Below are 24,777 nucleotides of genomic sequence, written 5' to 3' on the forward strand. Positions count from 1 at the left end.
GTGTCAGCTGAATCTGCAGTAAGGAAGGAGGCACATCATTGCACGGAACAATTTGGGCAAATGACAGTAGTGCTCCAGAAGCCTTATTATCTGTTCTTTTTTGTGATGTTGTGACAGTGTCATTACAACAGCCAGGATGTTTATTTGCAAACTTTCAGTACTGTCTGTGCTTTCAAAAAGGTTTCAGTCTCTATATTTCAGCTAATCCCCCCCCCCCATAGTAATATACTGGATTCTCAACACATGGGCCCATCTGGCTTTCCATCCATTCCAATTAGCAAATCATTTATTTCAGGATCAATTCTAGTGCACTCCGAGGGAAATCCATGGAAATCTTTTATTTTATATTTTTTATTACAAAAATGTTTGTGGATATGAATTGAAAGCTTCTCCATTCATTCCAACCTGAAAGGCCATATGGGCCTAATGAGTTTAGACAATGTTAATCTTGAGTAATATAAAAAAAGGCTAAATCCTCAATGTTCAGTGCAAAAATGTCCTCAGCATTGTATATGATACAGTATCTACATATCAATAGCCTGCAGTAAAATGGCATAATTTGTTGTACAGGATGGAGGTGGGGTATCCAGAACAGGTACAGAAGCAATATTTCAAAAACATAGCATATATAACACAACATAACAACGGCGAGAGCAATGCTTGCCTTCTCTTACTACTAAAGTGTACTAACTGCTTACTTTGCCTAAAAGCTAAATATTATCTAGCACTGTATCAAACCTGGTCTTGAAAACCCCAGAGTTTCTGCCTGCAGTATATGTCCTGGCAAGCTGCCCACAAAAAAATTAGGATTGACCTAAATCGAGTTGCTAGCTGGGAAATGTACTAAGATATTATTGCTCGGAAACCGTTATCATACTAACGGTGGTTAAGCTCCTATCAGTTGGGTGATTACAGAGGCTACTGATAGTCGGGCGTTCTCCGTGATTCATGGGAACGTGGGCGGTTCGTAAAGACGGCCGGGGCCTTGCTGGAAAAGGCACCAAACGGCACGAACATCCCAGATCTAATAAATCACCGGCAGAATAAAATCTATTTAGGTACCGAGACCACGTGACGCACTCGGGCTGAGCCTTGGTTACGGGTGGCAGTAAAAATGTGTCCCTCCCTCCATCCTCGCTCAGAAAACACCAGTCACGCTCACTTAAAGGCCCGGGGGTGGGCTCAGTTCTGACACAGTAAAACCAAAAACCTGATTTTATTCAGCTCGTAAGGCCTTATTTCGACAAGCATTTTAACAGCTCTGGGGTGGATTAGAAATGTAAAGTTACATAATGTTATAAGGTCTTTATCGGGTCTGTGCGCGTGTGTGCACACACACATATAAGTATGCACACACACACACACACACACACACACACACAAACATACTGTAAGCGGGCAGGCACACACACATTATGCACGTGTGTGTCTATGTGTGTGTGTATGTGTGTGTATTTTGGTGTGCGCACTTGTGTACTTTTGGAGAGATGACAAACCCCTCAGCCTGAAATATGGCCCCACGCATCCCCACTGGACTGAATCAGCTCGGCCTTCAGTCGCCGTTCAGATTTAACGGCGAACAAGAGGATCAGACGCCTCTCGGTCTGCAGAGCGCGGCCCTCCCTCTCCCCTCCTACAGAACCACAGAAGAAGAAGCCGCACGCGGGGCCTTGCAGTCCGTCAGCCATCCGCTCAGGTGTGGGATCATCTATCCTGCCTGACTGCTTAATTAAGGAAGAAAAAGAAATGCACTCGAAGCTAAAAATGAATCAGTGAAGTAGACAAAAACCATCCATTTTCATTGGAACCTGCACACAGATAGATAGATAGAGAGATAGATATACAGATTGATTGATATATACCGGGTATAAAGAAAAGTACATTATTATATTATTCCTGGGCCCAGGACAAAAATATTTACGACAAGTTCACAGTATACTGGCACCCCCCACCCCCTCCTTCAGGGCAAAGTACTCAAGGGACACCCCCTGATGGTGTCCCTTGATATACACTCAGTGAGCACTTCATTAGGTAGACCTGAACACCAGCTTGTCAATGCAAATATTTAATCAGCCAATTATGTGGCAGCAAAAAATCCATAAAAGCATGCAGATGTGGTCAGGAGGTTCAGCTGTTGTTCAGACCAAATGTCAGAACGGGGAAGAGATGTGATCTAAGTGACTTTGACCGTGGAATGATTGTTGGTGCCAGGCAGGGTGGTTTGAGTAATCTTCTGTGATTTTGACGCGCAACAGTCTCTACAGTTTGCAGAGAATGGTTCAAAAAAACATCCAGCTAGCAGCAGTTCTACAGGCAAAAACACATTGTGAATCAGAGAGGTCAGAAGAGAAGGACTAGACAGTGGAAGGTGACAGTAACGCAAATGACCAGGCATTACAACAGTGGTATGCAGAAGAGGGGGCGACATGGCTCAGGCAGAAAGAGCAGTCGTCTGGCAGTCGGAGGGTTGCAGGTTCGGTCCCCCGCCTGGGCTGTGTCGAAGTGTCCTTGAGCAAGACACCTAACCCCTAAATGCTCCTGACGAGCGGGTTGGTGCCTTGCATGTGAGTGTGTGTATGAATGGGTGAATGAGAAGCATCAATTGTACAGTGCTTTGGATAAAGCCGCTATATAAATGCCAACCATTTAAGAGCATCTCTGAACCATAGACTGTATAAAAATAGCTCTGAACACACAATGCATCAAACCTCTAAGTGGATAGTCTAGAGCAGAAGACTAATAAATGCCTAATAAAGTGCTCACTGAGTGTACAGTATATATGGAAAGACATGGACAGACATAGTCCTAGTCAAACTAAGCAGGAAGGCTCTATCTAATTTATATAAACTGTACAACCCACTAGTAAGCATAGTGCATTAAGTAAAAACCCAGATGCAAAGGAAAGCTGGGCGAAATTATCATTTTATTTTTCCTTTTAAGGTTAATTAAGCAGCCAAAGCCAAAGTTTTGCCAATATAGTATCATTAGTGCATTTAATTAAAAACTGTGTCTGAAACAAGAAGGGCTTCGTTCAGTGATATTATGCTAATGAAACATGCCTATAATTTCTGAATAAAACTGCAGTACAGTCATTTAACATATTATGCTTCCATGAATACAGCACTTGAGTAATAAAATCTTCAGGACTGACGCTATTCATGCAAGCAGGTTGCACATAATTTAGTGATTTGGAACATGCTTTTAGCCAAAACAACTTACAAAAGTGTTTATTATTGTAGGCTGCAGATACTGTATAATGCTAAAACCATCACTGTAAAAGCAGGATATTTTCTTGTATATTTTATATCTCCAACACTGCCCTATTCAGTATGGTCAGCGAGTTTACCAAAGCTCTGTACTTGAACCAAAAACATCAATGCAACTCTGTTATAGGTAATTAGCTGCTTTCGGCTTAGTTTTATTGAAAGGAAAGCAGTTTTAATAAAGTCAATAGTGGAACTGCGTTACAATTTAATTGTGCCCTGACCAAAAAGCCTTGGATTAAGAATAAGTATCATCAGTGTGTTAGCCTTGGGCTTTAGATTAATCACCTGTGGTTGAAATTGCTATTGATTTGCAGGTAATAGGACTGCACTGCACACCTGTACAGAATAGAGCCAGATCAAACAGGAATCAATACAGGAGCAAATACTTCTCACGTTCCTAGAAAACCGGTTTGACACATTAAGCATTGCATCATTCGTTGAAGAGTGCCTAAAGGAACCTGCTTTAGTCTAAGATGAAGAATACCAAGACTACAATATTCTGTGGTGACTCGGTAATGGGCGCAAACAAGAAAGTCTTTCATGGGCCTTCTGAAACTGTAAACAGCTCTGTCACTTGAACCGATGCTTGCTGGGAAAGAGAGACTGAAAAGCAAAACCGTAAAACCTCTTCTTTTCAGGCCACAGATCACTGATTCTGTTTAATGAGAAAAGAAAAATACCCTTCTCTCCCTTCATCTCTTGAGTGAAGTCCTGGGATGTGCAATGGTGCCACTTGATGATAACTTTGCACTGTAGCTCTTGCAAACTTTGCTTACTATGTGAACAAACCTTTGCAAGTTGGTTTGGCTGAAGTCGTGCTAAATAATTAAACAAAGAAAATTTTAATACTGTGCATGGGGCTAAATGCAAAAGTGAAACTATTTTTGTTGTTTCGGCTCTGGATTGGAAATAAGATGAATATGTTACAGTGCAGCTTTAATTCTACTGTCTTACTATGTTGGGTGATCCACGTAGGAATAACAGACCTTTTTATACATTCCCCCCCCCTCCCCCTTTTTATGTAAGTGTACTGTATTCATCTTGTATTTGCGCACGGCCGAGCAATACCTGTTTCTCCTACCTGGACCACACCAGCGAATTCCAGCACTGACACTGATGTTGACCCAGAACCTTTTTTTTCCCCCCCACGCACCAGGAAATGGCGTTTTCTGTGACGGCTGCACCTGCCTGCTCCAGTTATAAGCAAGGTAATTATGAAAGTGAGACTGGGAAAACACAGCACATTTTAAACCTTTATGTCCCTGCGTTTTTTAATGGGGAATTTTCAAACGCGCTTCCATAAGGAAGATATATTATTGCCGAGTGCATTTGCGAAGCTTCTCCTTGCACAGTTGTTTCTCCTGTGACAACAACAAGCAGTGCTCCATCAGGCCTCGGCCTGCACACTTTCCTCCTCATTAGCCATCAGCCAACACTTCCCCTCACACAAGTAACAAGTCCAATTTAAGTGCTTTTCTTTTCTCTCTTTTTTTTTTTTTAGAACATATCATAAAAGCTTTAGATAATATGAAAGATTCATGATGATCCGAGCTCATACTGCACTTGTAGGGATCACTAGGCAATGGGAGAAAAAATACTGTGACCTTTCCCTACCAACGTCCAAGACGTTGTGTCCATTTTGGTCCAAATGGGCGCTGTCCAAAGAATGTCTTGTCCTCAAGTGCGATGTCTTTCCCCCTATATATTATTCCCATTGTGTGGCCCACCGCAGTGCCCATAGCATGTGAATCACTCATGTATTGTTGATGTGAGGACAGTATGTTCTTCATATTGTAAAAGAGGATGCATGCAGACTCCCAGCTCGGAACATGCGATCCTGGGACACGGAAGGGCGGCGTTTGTGCGTTCGGCCTCAGCGGGGATAAAAACGAACAGCTTGTGTCGGCCGCATCGCGGAGGCTGAATCACGGCTGGACGTCTTTTAAAAGTATGCTTTGCGCTGTAAAAAAAACTAAAACATCCATTCGCGCTTTCCCTTTTAAAAATGTTACGTTTGGAATGGATTAATCGTCGTCGTGTGAGAAGACGGTCGATCCGTCGTTCCCTCGTCCGGCGATGGCGGAATACCCGCGCGGGCCCCCGCGCCCTCCTGCAGCCGAGCAGCGCTGGAACTGCGTTATGTAATTACTGGACCCGATCTGGCGGTAAACGAATTACGCGGAAGGGCATCTGCGAGAACAGTGGGACCCACGTTTCTTCAAACGGCGGCGATGCCTCGTGCCTCAGCGGGAGCCTTTGAAGTTTCCCGTGTCGAGTCCGAGGCGCGACCATCCCTTTCATGTCACAGGAGCGGCAGAAACCAAAACCTGTCCGTTAATATAATAAGCATCGCACAAGCCCTGGACCAACCGATAACGACGACAGCAAGACGACATGAAAACCAATCAGTGACAAACCGTTAGGCTAATGTTGTATAGCGTTTTTTTATAACGGTAAAGTTTTGAATCACTAAAAGATGGGTTACATCTCTAGTCGGGGAAGAACCAAGAGCCTTTGGGCCTATGATGCCATGCTATGACGAGTTTATACAATACTTTTTTTTGTCATAGTTACCAAGGACACTCGAGCCTGTTCCCACAAGATTCCTCCATCACACCGATATCAACACAGCCATCACGAAAACCAATAAATCATCAGTACGAAGATGCAGGGACTCGCAGTGGGAAAAGAGGGGTGGCGGGGGGGGGGGGAGAGACTGCAATTTCAAAGACCGGGGACTTGTGCTATAAGCCCATGAATAGATAAACTGAACAAGCAGAAGTGGAGGAACGTGACCGAGCTGAAACGGAAGTCGAGGCGTTCGGTGATGGAACTGTCTGTTCTTCTTCACTGAAAATAAAACATTTTTACACATTTTAATTTCAACTTAATTCCCTAATTTCCTCTGAGGCCTCAGCTCGTGTTTGCGACAGACTAAAGCTGCCATTAGTATTAATTACATGTTTCAAATTTTTACTGCCATGCGAACAGGCTTGAAGTGGAAATAGAGTGCACTCATCCAGATGCAGATTATTACACAAATTATGCAAAGCGACACCAGCTAGAACTGCTCAAAAACCTCTAAGGCAAAGCAGAACAAGGCATCAGCCATTACAAGGGACTGTTGGCTACAGTGGGACGCCAACATGTATTAACGATCAACATGCGTAGTTTTGATTCTTTCAGAAAGGAGCTCACAACGGAACATAGGCCTATGTAAAAAGTAAAATAAAAAATATTCAAATAAAACTATGCCAGGGACTTTTATTCTGGATCTGAGAATCAGTATTTGTATGCTTTCAAATACCTATTTCAACAGCCTGTTCTGTACCCAACAATGATTTGCGACCCACGTATGTCTGTGCTTCCCTCCACTGGCTGCCTGTCATGGCTCGCATCAAATTCAAAACATTGGTGCTAGCCTTCCAAGCAGTTAAAGGGTCTTCCCCAGCTTATCTGCAAAAAATCATCAGACCCTACACCCCTGCCAGACCTCTTCGTTCAGCCTCCACAGGCCGCTTGGCACCTCCCCCTCTCAGAACCTCCACCTCACGCTCACGACTACTGTCTGTTCTGGCTCCACGGTGGTGGAACGAACTCCCCGTTGAGGTCAGAACTATAGAATCCCTCCCCACCTTCAAGCGCAAGCTGAAGACACACCTCTTCAAACAGCACCTCTCCCCATCCCTCCCTACCTCCCTGTGAACCTTAATTGTTGTCTCTGTGACTTGTGTATCAGTATTTTAGTTAGCTAGGTAAGCAGTGTTTGGATAGTTAACTTTGGTGACTTTTGCTCTTTTTGTTTGTTTGTTCAAAAAAAAAAAAAAAAAAAAAAATGGTCCTTATCTTTGTTGTACAGGTAGCAGTTGAAATTGTACTTACCTCTAGGGTCTTTCAGCGAACTTATCCCTGGTTATGGGTATGCACTTTGTTGTACGTCGCTCTGGATAAGAGCGTCTGCCAAATGCCAATAATGTAATGTAATGTAATGTAATGTCTGTTCTCCCCCTGGCCCAGACACACTCCTCAAGGGGTCTCCTGACCTGCTAGTGCTAGCAACGCCCTTTCCTCTGCCTTGTCCACAGCCTCTGCTAAACCCGCCACAGTTTGCTCCTGATTGAAGGTGCAAACAGCTACCCTCTAACAGATTAATGCGGCATCTCCCATTTTGCCCCAGTTAACCCGGTCTGCTCCTTGGATGACAAATGTTGCTCAGTTACCTTCTGGCACAAAATGGCCATGCATGTCTTTGATCCTCTCCTCTGTTCATTCTCCTGGGAAGTGTAAAGCAGGGCGACTTTGGCATAGGATGTTGCCCATTGTTTTTCCACTGTGCGCAACCTTTGAATTATGAGCATGCGTACGCTTTCATCTCAGGAACATATGCTGACGTGTGTCAAATTGACCAGTTATTATAACATTTTTCAGTGCAAAATAATAAAAACTGATTCGATGCACCTTATTATTTTAACATTGTACCCTTCCACACGCATTGTCTAGTTCTCAAAGCCAGGAAATCTGCACATTTTGAGAACAAATGATAAAAAATACATAAAGAGGTTAGATTTCTGCGAAATAGTCATTCCTGGCGACGATCACGATCCGTAGGGCATCATTTGGCAGTTCGGTGCGGTGTTCTCGGCCAAATGAAATACAATTATCTAACACAGGGTTCTTTGCTGAAAAACACCTGTGCAAAATGGTGACAGGATTTTCTCTGTACATTTATGAAAATCTGCCTCTCTGAAATACAGCTTGCTATGACACATGCGGTTATGTAGTATATCTATTTTTATGTGCAGGGGTACAATAGTCTCTCTGGGAGCCTTGACCACTCTGTTATGGGAGTCAAGTCCAAGTACCTGCATGAATCACCGGGGCTGCAAAAACCAAAATTATCTTTCAAAATGAAATGTAATAGGCGGATAGCCTCTCGGCTGTACCTCCAGAGCGTTTCAGACGTTACAACATATAACAATGTCTGCCAACAGGGCCTTCATCTTCTACTTCCAGTACATTAAACCACACCCTCAGAAAGAAAGGTACAAAAAAAATGCCTAAAAAGGTACAAATGCTTGTCGCTAGCCAGCAATATAGAAATAATTTGCACCCTTTTTGCTTGGAAAACATACTCATTGGTACCCCAAGGGTACATTTCAGGGTACATTTGGGAAATTTGATCCTTGAAGAAAGAAAATGTGCCTCCACGGTCACTTTACTTCTGAGAGTTCAGGAACCTCCTACGATTATGCCAGGGCAATGATAGGGAAGTCATGTATTTCACACCAGGAATTACCCACAATGCAATGTGGCGACAATGCTCTTCCCTGCACCCAAATTCAATAAATCAGCATCATCCTGACAACTCATCTAAAAATAGCCAGCAACATACACACGTGTCGGTCGTTACAGCAGTACCACTGCTGCCGGTTTGACACAACAACATCCGTGACGAAATATCAGAAACCATACGGCTAGCAGTCGCTCAGTAATACAGTCACACGTCTCTGTGGGGAAAGGCACTTCAAAGGGAAGATACGTCCAATTACGAGAGACAAAGGGATTACGAAAAACAAACTGAGCCTGTCTTTTGTGTGTACTTAGGCGCAAGAGGATTTAAAATAAGACACAACTTGGAAACCTGAGACAATGCTACTGTATATAACCCAGCCTCTATTATTGTAATAATGGAAAGTGGATAATTATTCTGTAGGGGAAAAAGCCGGTGATGTAGCTACTGTAACTTTGACTGGAGGTTAGTATACGTAGTAAACAATCAAATATTTAGATGCATCGCAATATAATGCAATACTACACGTACACCATAAACAGCATGTCATTGGTAAGATAAAACCAGGTCACTGAATTTATCTTACTTATATTGCACCAACCAATTAAAATCTGATGGATGCAAAAGAATAAAATGAAACACAAACAAAACGACCCCTCTCATAGATTCTGTCTGTAAATACTTTAATATACTGTCCTCTTGCATTTGAGTTAATTTAAGAAAACATATGTTCTAGGCCTACATCATGTCAACATCACAAATTACAAACAACACAGTGCAAATGATATGTTATGGCAGTTCTGTTGGCAAGAAAGTTCAACATCCGTGTTAGTATTCACTTACAATAAACACAGTGAGGTCAAACACGTTTTAAATATTCTGAGAGTGTCACTTTAACAGCTGGAGATGTGGGAAAAAAAATCTCGGAGTAAATACAGGTACTTGAAACAATACTACCTTGAAAACAAACATCCTTTACACAAGCATGCAAGCATGAAGGAAACATTCAACACAACACAACCCCTCCACTGTAAGGCAATTTGTTAACTGCTGGCTAATGGAGCAAATGACAACCCTACCATAAAATGGCTCAACTTCTATTGCTGAGAACCGGTATGTCCGTAGAGAAACCATCAAATAAATTGCCTTATCTGTCTACGACTCAAAGCAGAGAAGCCAAAGAATATTCAATCACACGGCGCGCAAGTCACACATTTCACGTTTTCCAGACGAATGTTAAAAAGCCCAGCTGCGGTTAGAATCGCGGCGTCAAACATGGCCGAACACACTATGGATTTTTACAAGCTGTCTTCACGAAGTTGCCTGCAGCTGTTGCGCAAGCTCATCTGTCACCGCTAATGCGCAGAGTGCCGTTCCCTTTGCGAAAACTGAACAAATTGCAAATATACGTTAAAAATATATAATATTGATATACTGCAAAAAAAAAAAAAGATCCACTTCTTTCCCTTTTAAAAATATTCAGTTTGGAGAGGAGCGATCGTCTTTGTGTGAGAAGACGGTTAATCCGCCGTCACTCATCCAGCGATGGCCGAATACCCGAGCGGTGTGCGGTACAGCTCAAATATGTGAGTAAATTTACAGCAAATTATCAACACTTTCAGGCACATCCATCCATCCATCCATTATCTGAACCCGCTTATCCTGAACAGGGTCGCAGGGGGGCTGGAGCCTATCCCAGCATACATTGGGCGAAAGGCAGGAATACACCCTGGACAGGTCGCCAGTCCATCGCAGGACACACACACCATTCACTCACACACTCATACACTCATACCTATGGGCAATTTAGACTCGCCAATCAGCCTAACCTGCATGTCTTTGGACTGTGGGAGGAAACCGGAGTACCCGGAGGAAACCCACGCAGACACGGGGAGAACATGCAAACTCCGCACAGAGAGGCCCCGGCCGACGGGGATTCGAACCCAGGACCTCCTTGCTGTGAGGCGGCAGTGCTACCCACTGCACCATCCGTGCCGCCTCACTTTCAGACACAAAATATTTTCCAAAAAAAAAACCATTGCTGCTTAATATACTTATCATTACATTTCCTATTGCAGTGCGTCGCATTCGCGCAGGCGATAGGCTAAGCGGGGCTCACTTGGAGTAGGGGTGAAGCTGTTTGGGCCTTGCCCGCTTGGAGAGGCCCACTCGTATGGGCCGGACACAAGTCTTCAGGGGCTCCAGCCGCCGCGCCGGCTCCAGAACCCCTTGGCGGAAAAAGATAAAGCAAATGAACGCCCTGTGACCTTGCCTTTCCTTAATAAGCTGTCCATTTGTATGTATGAGCCTATTAGTGCGGCCAAATAGGGGCAATTCCACTGCAAATAAATTTAAAATGGATCTTCAGCTCCATGTATGATTAATACCAATATACAGTGCCCACTAATCTTGGGACTAATGAAATATTAAACTACTCAGGTCTCTCTACCTAATCGCAGTAGAGAGACCGAAAACAGGGGAATATTCTTGTGCTTAATTATAATTTAGCATCTTTGAAAAAGGAAAGGAGAACCTTATCATGGAGGCAGAACAAATGATCAAGCAAAAAAATAAATAATTGAGTTTGAATCTCAAGATTTCTATCACGAAGCCTGAACTCAATCAACACTTCCCCTTAACCTTTGCACACCTTAGAATTAGGCAAGTGTTCCTTTTCCAATTCGCAAATGCAATCTTGGCAAGAAGATGAAAACAAACTGTGCTTATGAATAAAATAAAAACTAATATTTGCACTGCATCTGTAAGTCAAAGTCAGGACAAATGTTGTTTGCAACACAGTCGGGTTAATTTCAAGCCAACCAGAATGCATAATTATCCACCTGCACACTGTGGTGTGCCACATTATGTAAAAAGAAGTTGTTTTTGTCAGGATAGCTTTATTACTCTCATTCACTGCATAGTCACTGTGTTGATATCCTAAAAGCAGGAATGGAAGATTGCAGGCTCTTTCATAAAATATGTCCAGTTACATAAACTGCATCAGTAAAAAAAAGTAAAAACCGTTCCACTTCTGTAATTCATTGTCCTTCTCATAATATGCATGCTTATTCGAAAAATAAATTTCTTGCTACTAACGTAGAGAAACAATCTTTACATTTCATGAAAGTTGATCATTTATTCTGCCCTACTTAAGGCAGGCTTAGCCTTAATGGATTCCAGAATGCATAATTAACCTTTCTTTTCTTTCTCCACAGGAAGTACATACCTCTATTCTGTTCATTCAGGAAGGGTAGAGCCATAAAAGCTGGAAACCAGTTTTTCGATCCATCTTCAGCCACAGTGTACTCTAATGTAGGCAAACAATCAAGAGCTTAAATCAGTGTTTTAATTAAAGCCATGGTTACATCTGAAAAATAACACTTTTACTCATTTAAAAGTAGGGCTGCACAATATATTGTATATTTATTGTCATTGAGATATGAACACGCAAGATAAACACATTGTGAAAGACGCAGCTTGAACTGCGATGAATAGTATTTATTTAAATTCAAGTTAAATGTCTTGGCTGTTCATGCGCAATTTGTTCAATAAAAGCATGTTGGAAATAGTTTTTTTTTCAGAGGCTATTCATTGTCTGGACTCTACGTTCGCAGTGTACCTAAAGCAGAAAGACATCAGAACTGCGCACACTTCAATATTTGTTTATTTATCACGTGTAATATCATTATCGCCAATATTCAACAACGTTATCGCATATCGCATATTTTCCTCATATTGCGCAGCCCTATTTAAAAGCTCGTCTTAATAGCCTTTCAACTCACTGTGAATAGCTAGCCGTGACTCTCAGGTAACCACTATCCCATCTATACTCCTGTACAAGGAGCTGTGAAGCTGAAGCAGATGCACTCCCCAATACATCCTATTAACTCCGCTCCACTTGAGAAGTTCTGCAACGGATATTTTTCCACCGGAGAGTCGGTGTCGATCAGGGGAATCCTATCTCTCACCGGTGTGAGAGACTGACACGCACATACACACACACACACACACGCATACGTAAACACACACACCCGCAAAACACATACAGATGCACAAGCGCGCCCACACGAACACCCACACACAGCATCGACTATTCCCCGCGCGTCCACCACTAACCTTTCTGCTTCGCAGCGGAATACATGGAATCTTCCCCCTCCCCACTGGAGTGGCTGAGTCCCAGGGGAACTTCCTGCTCGCAGTCAAAGCCCACATTGCCGCTTGTAGTTTCCGGCCGCTGCCTGACAACTCTGATACTACTGTGGACATTCTGCCCGGCTCTTGTCCTTCCCGGTGCTTTCGCTGAAGGGCTGCTTAGGGGGCCAATGGGCCGTTCAGTAGTCCCGTCCTCTGATGGAGCCTCCCTGGTGTACAGAGTTTCAGGACTCGCCGGCCGCTCGGCCTCTTTGCCGATACTGAAGAACAAACTCAGCTCCTCGAGCACTAAGTCAAACTTCTCTTTCATGTCAAATTGCGGGGCGCCGTCGTTTTGAGAGCTTTCCGGGGTCAAGACCGAGGTCGGCGGCCCCAAGAGGCCGGACCGAGGACACGTTTCTAACCTTCCGCATTCGTCGAAATCGTCCGCCGTGCATTCAGGAGGGAGACGGAATCGGCCACTTGCAGCGGAACCGGCAGCCAACGGGTCAGGTTGTTCAGGGTCTACTGCTGGGGAGCGCTGAGAAAAACAAAGACGGGGGATTTGTTTCTCCTCTCGAAGGCCGCAGAGATAGGGGCTTAGAGATTCCCCGGGCGAGCCACCTTGGCCATACGTAAGAACATAACTGCCGCAATCGAGCGCGCTCACTTTTCCAGAAGGGCTGCGCTCAACGTCGCACTCGCTTCCTGCACGCTGCTTGTTATTCTTGTTCAGATCTGAGCTCGGTTGAAGCTGTATTTGCATTGGAATGATCTCGCTCGAGGGCCCATCTGCATCGTAATATGACTGTGGCCTCCCGCTAATTGAATTATGCGGAGCGGTATCGAAGAGGGGGCTGTGTTCTAGGCCGTCGGCGCTGAGAGACAGAGGGATTTTTTCGAACGAGTCGAACGCGGCAGGTGAACTGTGCGATTGCTCAGGGAACTGGGCTCCGGTTTCTGGACATACTCGCAGTGTGTCGGCCCCGTAGCCTGCGTCCGTTTCTGGGACAACGGCGTCACCGGGTTGCGTGACAGGAATGACAAGGTGCCTCTCATCCCCAGTGGACTGAGTTACATCACTGCGATGTGTCACAGACGTATTCTCTGGTAAACAGCCGCGAGTTAGCGTGGTTTGAGGAGACGAGCTCGGTGGCGGTGCTCCTCGCTCACCTTCCCAAATACCCTTTCCGGTAACAGCATCGCCAGACCCTGCCTCCTCTACCTCACTCTCTGCCTTGGCTGAACCGACAGGTAATTTAATGACAACGACATCGCTGTCTCTTTCCTCCGCCTGCGTGTTCACCGGAGCGTTTACACAAATGGGGCTTACGGTATCCCCAGTTCTGATAGGACGTTCAGTGTTGCTAGGGGCAGGCCTTACCAGATTGCTCACTTCACACCTATAGTCTGCCGTGTCTGGCTTTCTGACGCGTGACTGACTTTTTGCACGGCAATTCCCAGCTGTGCTTGGGCAGGAAGCGTTTAGGCAACGGTCTTCCTCATGTCGGAGGCTGTCGTGGTCACGTCTGTCCGTTTCCTCTCTTCCAAGACAGCGCTGCTCAGTTGGCTCTGGGCCTGTGTGTATATTAACATCTATATTAAAACCTGTCTGTCCTTCCTCAGTTCCCGTTTCCCATGTAAATTCCCTGTCAGACGGTTCTACAGTTGCATCTCTCTGTGGTGAATGCATAAATTCGGCATCAATATGTGGCTGGGCTGAGGGCAGAGCGTCCAATTCATAAATGATGCAGCTGACAACAGGGGTTGCCTCACTCGACGGCGCTAATCTGACGGGCTCTTCCGGAAGGTTATCGTGGTCCTTAACGAGCCGATCCTCACGGGCCGTTTCGTGCACGGTTTTGGCGTCACCCCCCGGGACGCCTCCGGCGCCCGTTTCGTGGGGCGAGCGTCCCCGTTGCGTCCCCGTTGCGCCGGCCTCGCGGCAGATGCGGCTTTCGATTACGGCCGCCGCATCAATTACGTCAGCGGGCCCCTGGGACGCGTTCCCGGGCCCTCGCCTCCCCGTCGCGCTCTCCGCGCATGCGAACGAGGCGGGAGCGGCAGCCGTGCGAAAGGCGCGGTCCCGCACCGCTCCGCCGGGACGTCCCGGCTCGCGATCCCCGCGGCTCACGACGTCGTTATCTTCCGCATTTCCGCTCCGGGTGACATCGCGCGCCGAGCCGTTTCCTGCACGCCGGACCACGGCGGCCGCAGAGCTCTCCTCGCGGCCGCGCCCGTTCGCCTGGGCCTCCGTTTCCGTGTTGAAGACACCGGCATCCTTCTTTGCGTCAGTCTGCAATATTACTTGGTTTTCCTCACTTTCACAGTCATTTTTCGTAATCTCAAAGGAGGTTAGTCCATACTCGGCTTCGTAAGAAGGCATGTAAGGCCTAGGAATATACTCCGGTGAATTACTTTGCATTGCAAATATATTCGCTGAGGGGGTCTCGTTTTTCATGCAATTCATAGTAAAATCAGCTTCTAATGTGCCCCCTACATTGCTTTGATGATAACACTGGTAAGGCGTGCCTCTTGCATACTGGCTTTCCTGGTTACTGATCTCTGGTTTCTGGTGTGTAGCTTGAGGGTGAAGCCTGGTTTCTTCTCTGACCGTTACAAACAACCCAGGACTGTGATTTTCAGTTGGGCACTCGACTGTGCAATTTGTTTCCGCGCATCCAGATTTCAATCGAAAGAAAGTGGCACTTTCCTGGATTGCGTTCTCGACGTGTGCTTCACGTTCCTGACTGGCACTTTGCGAGAGTGAGAGGCACCTACTGTTGTAACTATCACCCGGCGCTTCATCTCGCTTGGCCCAAAAAACACAACTTTGTGTTGCTCTGTCATTTTCTAAACCTGCTTCAGTTACGAATAGGTCGTTGCTTGTTTCCGTGCTTGGTTTTGACCGTTTGGGTGAGGCTGGGGCAGAATCGTTCTCACAGAGATGAGCAGCTTGATTTTGTTTCTCAGTGTCATCCATTCTTTGCTTTTCATACAGCAAACATGCCTATGGATTCAAAAACAAAAGATGTGCCACATACAAAATTATAGAACATTCCTTGACCGACACATTTTGTCAATATATCACCAATATGAAATGATAATTGTAACATGAGATGCTGCATACTAAGAAGAATTTTATAGTGACATTATAATTTGTCTTGGTGACATTAACATAAGACACACCCTAATTGCCAAAGCTGAGCTTTAAATATATATTTGTATGCAGAGCCAGTGTGCATCTTGCTCCATAGCATTTCAATTTAGGCTATTTCCATTTCAGCAGTAAGACAGTGTCATCCAAACATGTAGGGCACACAGCCCAGATAAGAGGTTTCAGCAGAACACGATTAGACAATACACCTTCCTGTCACTCTTGTGCTGCAGCTGTCTGTAATCAGTCCCTGGGTTCCTGTAATTCAACCTCCAATAAATGGAAAACGAGTGGAAAATACTTCACAACTTTGCATGGGGCAGATTGTGCAGACTGTTAATATACCTCAGTATCAATATACTTAATATTTCATTCATTCATTCATTATCCTAACCCGCTTATCCTGAACAGGGTCGCAGGGGGGCTGGAGCTTATCCCAGCATACATTGGGCGAAAGGCAGGAATACACCCTGGACAGGTCGCCAGTCCATCGCAGGGCACACACACCATTCACTCACACACTCATACCTACAGGCAATTTAGACTCTCCAATTAAGAAAAAATAAATGACTTAAAAATGTGAGAGGTCTGCGCAGAGACTAGGGGAAAACTATTACTATAACCTAAAAAATCTTTTTTGTGATAGTGAGAGAAGTTATCCCCATTCTTTGGATAAGTTCTCAGAAAATTAGGGGAACACAGCAGCAACCTGTAATGACACACAAATTAGTTGATTTAATTATCATGTGCCAGACGACTAACCAGCCAAATAAAGGATTTACAATAGTCAACGAAATAGCCAGGTGGCTAGCAAATGTAAATCGTTTTTCTTGTATAATACTGTCTACATGTTGTCAAGTTCAAAATACAAGCACACACAGCTATGTTAACGGTTAGGTGCTCTGCCGCTCACGTATTCGCTGGCTAGTCGTTCAGCAAGGTAACATACAGGTATGAGGGGAAACAGCAATTTTGTGCAAAACAGCTTACACAGAGATATGTAGGATAAGTAACCTCTAATCATGTTTATTTCGTGTATGATAGACGTAGCTAGCTAGAGTTACCGTCAAGTGTTCTGTACAGTATTTGAGCCCAATTTGAAGTCGCTACCACACTCAATATCAATCTCTGTCTTCAGAGTTAGCTAAGTGGGCTAACGTTAGCTAACTGAGCTAGTAGTAAGCTCCCTTTTTCAGACCAAGCTCATTTCGCAAGTATATATTCTCACTTAAATATTATATGTAACATACCTTCATAGAGATCTACACTTGAATACAAGCACCAACCTCCTGTTACACCACTTATCCAAATCTGAGAGGCAAGTTGCTTTATTTTGTTGGCGAACGATTTAACTACTATGCTTGAGGCGCGTAACTAGTTAGCGCGTGGCACCTGTACCACCGCGTGCCACCTAAAGGCTGGCTGAAATAAAAAAACTTTAAAGTAGAAAACGGAGGCTAAATTAATTGACGTGCTAGATCTGTGAATGCTCGTCGGTAAAAAAACAAACAAAAAAAACCTGCTGCACCAATATTATATTTTAAATTGTGAGACGTCGGTTCGAAGGAGATCTTACACGACCACCAGAAGGGAATTCAAAGGCCTCGCGAATTTGGGGGGCGTATGCCTACATGCAGTTAATAGTAATACGGAGGGGACAGTTAATTAACAATTATCATCTTATGGACACTATATCGTGCATACATTAATACACTATTATTAAATACACATCAGTGTTATTCACTGTGCTGCTACAACTCCTATTCCTTTTAATTTTGTTAATGTTTGACTTTAATAGCTTTGGATGTTTTGGATTTTCATACCCAGACAAATCCCACCGTCAGGATTTTCCTGCAGTGGGTTCCCTCCAAGATTGACCATAAGCATTGTACCCTACCCGAAGCGGCACGTTTAACCCATTGCGGTCTAGGTGCTGATGTAATGTTATTTCTAGGCTTTGAGGTGCTAGGTGCATAGAAGGAGGCGGATTCCCTTCCCTCGCGCAAACTCAAAGAACAGCACCGTCGAGCAACGGCGGTCCTCTGCGAAAGACAACCACTGTGTGAAATACATTTGTGATGCACACAGTCCGCCCGCCGAGCTGCATTGTATCTCTAGCGTCACATAGCTCCGAGACGAGACTGATCAGTCCCTGCTGCATCTCCGGAGCTGCATTGACGATTTTTTTTTCTAATCTAATTTCGCGTTACCTCAAGAAAACCTCAGTGTAGAGGTGTACATATTCGAGTGTATTTCAACAGCGCATTTACTTTAATAATCGCACAAAGAAAACACCAGACGAACAGAAGCTTTGCTTTCTCGTTAAGGTAAGTTAAGACGTTTATCTTTATACTTAAGAGTAGCCTATGTTGTGTAGCGCGATGTTTTTCTTTTTTTTCTTTTTACAGGATAGCCTACTCAAGGGAGTGCATTGCTTCCTATATTCCGGATGAATCAAATGACAGTTCGTTGATAAAATAAATTTAAAGGTGTTTGCATTAAACGTCACAACATGCTTAATTGAACAGCAACATATTGTATGATTGCAGACTATTAAAAACAGCGTTATCTTTATTCAAAAGACATGTCATCTTTGAGTAAGCTACGCGTGTCTGCTAACGTTACATAAAACGTATCATGCCTTACTATTTTCATTGTTACCGGTTGGTGTTGGTGTCGTATGCAGAATATTTAAGGTTTAATTTTGGTAGCCTTCATCCTCTGTAGGTATTGAAAATGTGCATATACGTTTCTAATTTTGTTTTCCAAAGCGACAAATGGCAATGATGTTTATCAACACGAAGGGTTTTCTTACTTCACTGCACTGACAGTGCATCCTGGTTCTTCAGCGATATGTATGATAAAAGTATAAAATAAATAGGAATGTTGTCTCCCTGCTCGATGGAAATATTTAGTGTAGGCTACTTAAGTAACGATACCAACGACTAACGTTACTGGAAGCGGGCAGATTTCTGCGGTCGCAGTGTTGCTGATGTGATGCTGCTGTAACGTTGCCGCTGGCACGTCGGTATGCATACATCGACCAGTTATTTAAAATTAATAATGGCATAATGACTGAAAAAACTGATGGAGTAAATTAAATTCGACTACGTTTAACCTATTTCGTTCGGCTCGGATTGTACGTCTTCTCCAAGCGCAAACTATTTAAGTTTTTGGGGATTTTATATTGAGATTGGTAGGATTACAAACATTTTGCTTTTGAAAATCCTTTGTAGAACAAGCCAGTAGTCTTTCAACTCGGGCGTCTCTTTAATTAGGCTATGATGCGTGTTTTCTTTCGCGCAAGATTCGGAATCAAAGCAAATCACTTTGTTCTTGTTGACTCTCAAGGTCATCCCCCGCTGGAAAATAACGGAAAACGGACATTCAATGCTGTTACATAATGCGCCAAACGAATCATCGTTAACATTGCAGCGCGGTTGTTAATGTGCAGGTTAACGAGTCTTCGTGGTATTAAGCCATATTACACATTGAAATATCTTTATTATGCTTTTTATGCTATTGTCTGTCGAGCCATCGATCAATTGTTGATTGATCTGTGTTGATACAGAGGGCTGGCTTTGACTAGCGTTTTAGAATTCATTTAGTTTGATCGTTTTGTGAATAAGACAACATCTTCCTTTTTTTTTTTTTTTTTTTTGCTTGAGCTGATTTAAATGTCATGTTTATAGATGTATAAATATTTGTGAACAGACTATATGAATATAACCACAGCTGTTGATCAAAATAAGGACTTGGCCCTCTAAGACTTTGAATTTAACACTTCGTAGACGTCATTTGATCACACAGCATCCTGTAATCGCTCACGTGTTGAGAATGCAGTAAGTGGGTTTCTGCATGGGCAAGAGATGACTGTGTTTAGGCGTTGGTATAGCATTGCACCAATATGCCTTTTTTTAATTCATGGTACATAAAAACAAATAAGATGTAAATAAAATTACAACTCCTCACACACACATACACACATATGAGCACAAATACACACACACATACAAAAATACTTGATGTATTGAACACTTGCTGTATAGAATCTTTATTCAAATTAAATTAAATTGTGTCCTGTTCACTGAAAATAAAAACAGATTTTATCAGTCGAGCACTTGCAGATGTGACAACACTACAGAATTTAGTAAAGAAAACTGGAAACGCTTAAATAGATTAAGCACAGGCTTCAGTCACAAGCAGCAGCAAGACCATCTTATAATTTTATAGAACGCGTCTTATATTGATCCATTACTAGGTAGGACATTCTCCTTTTTGAGAATTATATGCTGTCCTTTTTTAATAGGAACAATGTCAACGACAAATGTCATTTTATGGCTAGAAGTGTTTTAGTTAAAATACGCAGTTGCAGACTTTACGGTGTAACGCCAAGTCAAAATAAACATTAAATCTGGGTAATTATCTGGCATTACTTTTGACGTCAGTATAAGCATCCATCCATACATACATACATAGATACATTATTTGCAGACTCATCCTAAGTGATCTGTTGAGGGTTTTTTTTGGTTTGTTTTTATTTTTTGAAACACATGTGGTTTTGCATTGCAGTGTAACATGCTAAAGCTCTACAGTCTAGACATGACATCATTCAAGAATCCAGCGAAAAGATTATTTCCATCATAAAAGAGCTTTGCAGTCAATTTATAACTGTACAGTTTGTATTTGTTGATCCCACGGGGGGTTGCAGCAGTGAATACAAAATACAGTGAATTTCCCTCACATATCCCATGTAATAACATTTTACACATCATGCACTGCCTGCTTTAAATCCAAGTTCAAAAGCTTGTGACATGCACAGTTTAGTTGACGTACGTGTCTTTGGAATTCTTTAAAATAAAAAAAAGAAGTCCGTTTTGTTTATTTATTTTTTGCAGTCACGGTGTGTGTGTGTGTGTGGGGGGGGGGAGAATATCAGCACATAAGTGCAGAGAAGGCCGGAAAGTTTAAGTGATTAATTTGGGTTGCCGTGACTACCAGGGCCAAATCACTCGAGCAGAGACTCTTAGTGGTGTGTGCATATGTGTTTCGGGCCAATCATTCCTGTTATGGAGACAGCAGTGACGTACTTTCCCTGCTAGCAAGAATTATGATGTATATTAGGCACTTAGCCTGTCCTCACGTAGGCAGGTAATGATTCGATAACTGGTTATTATATACCTGCACAGTTGCTTATAAGAACATACAGGTACATAATGGCAGGACCAGGTCATTTTCAGCCCGTCTGTTCATACAGTTCGGTAGTGAATTGTATTTTACAAAAACAGGCGGACATTTTTAGACCAATATGAAGCTTTGACATACTGTACAATCTTGGCCATCTTCTAAAGTTGTTTTATTATATATGTGCTATCTGACCTAATGTTATGGTATTTGTGCTGTCTGAGTCTGACCTAGTGATGCTTTTGTGACATTCTCATAGACAGGTTTTACCTGGGGTAATTTCTGAAAAGCTTTTGAACTGATTGCATCCAGCTGGGTCTGGAATGCTATTAATTTTGACTGTAAAAGCGATTTTAAAATGAACAGAGCGAGATAAGGTAGAATTGAATGACAGTTTTAAAAACTATATATATATAGAATAGTATAGTTAAAGAAAATGTTATCAGACTATTTAATCACAATTGTTTAGTGAAGGAATCTACCCAATGAATTGTCATCTCAATTCTCAAAGTGGTCTTAACAGCTTCAGTAACAATCATTCATTTAAGCCCTATCCATAAGTAGCAATACAACATAAAGTGATAGCTGTCCATCAAGAATCAAATGAACAATTGGGTACTTTCAAAGCTTTCCAGTATCAAGGCAATTGTGTATTATTTTTGCCTTATTTAGTTAACATAGATTAACATGTTGTCATGCATTGTGTATTGTTGCAGTATTCTGAAGATCCAGTATGTCAGGCTGCAACCAGCTGGTTGCTGTAAATTGACAAGTAATGTCTTACACCAGTCCATGAAGCACCTCCAAAATTAAGACTGCTTTTCTCCTTTGACAAAAACTCACTACTGAGCCTTAATATCCAGATCCGGGGCATATTTCCACAGGTACTGTGTGATCTGGTACCTGCAGTAGCAGTAGCATATTCAGTGAAACTGAAATTAGGTACTATGGTGGTCGTAGTGCAGGGGTCGGCAACCCTGGTCCTGGAGAGCCGCAGGGTGTGCTGGCTTTCGTTGTTACTTGGCATTAATTTATCAATGAAAGCCGTTGATTACGCAGTTAACTCACGTCACCTGGTTTCTTGGGTCTGAATCGGTTGCTTATTTTAAGGTGGAGACGAAAGCCAGCACACCCTGCGGCTCTCCAGGACCAGGGTTGCCGACCCCTGTCGTAGTGGATAAAAATGTTTTTTTTATCTGTTGGTCTGTTTGTTTATGGGGATGTTGTTGAGTGAAAATTAAATAGGCCTACAGTATATTACGAATGTGGACCACTGCGTCACTGCTTCAGCAAGCAAGCAAGTGGGTGTTTGAGGGTGAATTGCTAATCGTTTTAGCCTTCTGCCAAATTTGCTACTGGGACTTGTTAACCCTTTAAAGGCATAGAATCACACATGTGATTAGAACACTGACTTAGAATTCTGAAAAAAACATAACCCAAAAAAAAAACCCTACTCTTCAAAGGGTTAAAGGAAGGTTTTGGAAGTGTAGGCCTAAGTCAGTCAGCAGGGAATGTAATTTTGTGCAGTGAGGGCTGTTCAGTTTACTCATGCCAGTCAGTTTGTTCGTTCCCACCTCAATTAGCTTGATATTGAAAATATATTTTGCTGATCTTTGTGGAAGAGGTCATTTGGTAATTAAGTTAGGGTGATTAGTTTTGAATACGCTGCCAGTCTCCCAACAGTAATAGGCTATAAGCAGTAAGACTTTACTCATGCACGGCCAAAGGCTTTTTTTCACCCAGAGGCCCAAAGCCCAACTTAAGATGATACTCGTCTTCATGAGTCATGAGCAATAACATGTGGAACAGTGAACATAATGCAATATAGCCTACGAGGCATGACACTAGCAAAATGTGATGTCCTATCATCGTAGATTTTATTTTTCAATAACAGTGGCGGTGGAATACTGTAAATATGAAGCACAACAGAGTACATGCAGTAAACTCTGTGGTATCCCGCAGTTATTATTATAAACGGCAGTAACACATTTACTGCAAGTAACACAAGTCTTACTGATGGTAATGCATATTTAGAAAGCAGGGAGAATTTCAAATAGAATTTACCCACTGTATCTATGTGGTCTCTCTTCTAATAGCTAAATTAAAAAGTTAAATTAATTAAGTCATCAAGAAACCTGAAAAAACAACAACTTTTACATTATATCCTGGAGATTTGTAAATTGCTTATTAATGTGAATATGTTCACAGATTTGTCTTAATCCTAAATAGTTTGGGGAAAGTTTAGACATCAAAGTGACAGCCAATCCTGAGTAAATGGAAATGGAAATTCAGCAAGTTGGTGTATAATAGAAAAAGATAGCTCTCTAAACCCTTTTCCCTTTTCCAATTTCAAATGAATCCAGTCCATTCTCAAATGAATCCGGAAAGGCAATAATATTCCGTAAAGAACAAAGCTGTTTTTGGTCATGGTGAGCCCCTTTCTATGTCAGTTTAGTGCAAATCAATTGCACGACGAGACCAGTTGCCGAGACCAGTTGCTAAAATATTCCAAATTTGGCCGCAAGAAAACATTTTTGATCTTTTTGTTATCTGCCATTGAATTCTTGAGAGTTGCCTTGCATACTCAGAAAACATAATAATTAAAACAGAATGAATACAATGTTCAATGTGTTAACAGAAAATCTGTAATTGCATTTACAGGAATAACTCTGAATCAGCCATTATTCTAACAAAGGCAGTAAAAGTCTTGCTCCTTATGGAAAACATCACTTGGCTGGCCTTCCAAGTTCACACCTCATGAAGGTTCTCAGGAACCCACTGCAACGGTCCACACTTGCAGACATCACCGTCCTAGAATCCAGTCCTGTGTCAAATACGTAACTGTTTTGGATTCCAAACACTTTTCTGTGCTCTATTGATCTTGTAGGCTTGCAGACGAGACGGCTTTAAGTGCAGAAATAGTTTGGCTGCAACTTTTAACTGCGTCCTGAATGTAACAGGATGCAGACACTAAGTGCTTAGCTATGCATTAACAGTTACAGTAAGTGCATACCTAACTAACCACGTGTACAGTATAACTATGAAACACAGTATAACTGACAAATATATAACAGAACAGAACAGAGCAAAGAAATGAAGCATTTCTGTGTAAAAAGGGAGTGAATCCTCCAGAGATCTTATTGTAAACTCTCCAAAATAGTGTGACTGTGGAGATGCATTTTTGTTCTTCAAGGATCAAATTTCCCAAATGTACCATGAAAGTACAGTACTGTTCTCTTTGGGTGCAAATGAGTAACTTCTTCAAGCAAAGAAAAGTACAATTTAATTATATATTGCTGGATAGGGGTAAGGTTTTACCTACCCATAGGGTACCACCCCAGTGACAAGCATTTGTACTTTTTTAGGCACTTTTCGTCCCTTTATTTCTGAGAGTGTACACTTTGTCCTTTTTGATCAATATTTTCCTGACGTTTCTCAGAGATGCGCTTAATTTTCCACCGTGTCTTGCTAAGGAATCACTGTACGTTCTCTTGTCTCTTCCAGCGGACACGATGGGGAAACAGAACAGCAAACTGACCCCCGAAGTCATGGAGGACTTGGTGAAGAGCACGGAATTTAACGAGCACGAGCTCAAACAGTGGTACAAGGGCTTCCTGAAGGACTGTCCCAGCGGCCGGCTGAACCTCGACGAGTTCCAGCAGCTCTACGTCAAGGTGGGTTGTGCCCCGCCCCGCCCTCCCAGCCAGCCAAAACCCGGCTTTGCTTCTGACGCTTATGTCCTGGTGTTG

At 43.0% G+C, this 24,777-nt stretch overlaps 1 protein-coding gene across 1 annotated transcript in view; it reads left to right on the plus strand.

Annotated features, from left to right (window-relative positions):
• Window positions 1-17,864: 17,864 nt before the first annotated feature.
• The window catches only part of vsnl1a (visinin-like 1a), a 29,419-nt gene continuing 22,506 nt past the window's right edge, over window positions 17,865-24,777 (plus strand). The window contains exons 1-2 of the mRNA XM_061243953.1: window positions 17,865-18,171; window positions 24,533-24,702. Of these exons, the coding sequence (XP_061099937.1) occupies window positions 24,541-24,702 (162 nt within the window). The 5' untranslated portion in view covers window positions 17,865-18,171; window positions 24,533-24,540. The remainder of the gene's footprint in view (window positions 18,172-24,532; window positions 24,703-24,777) is intronic.

Source organism: Conger conger, chromosome 5 (assembly GCF_963514075.1).
Source record: "Conger conger chromosome 5, fConCon1.1, whole genome shotgun sequence".
In the NCBI taxonomy this organism is placed as follows: Eukaryota; Metazoa; Chordata; class Actinopteri; order Anguilliformes; family Congridae; genus Conger; species Conger conger.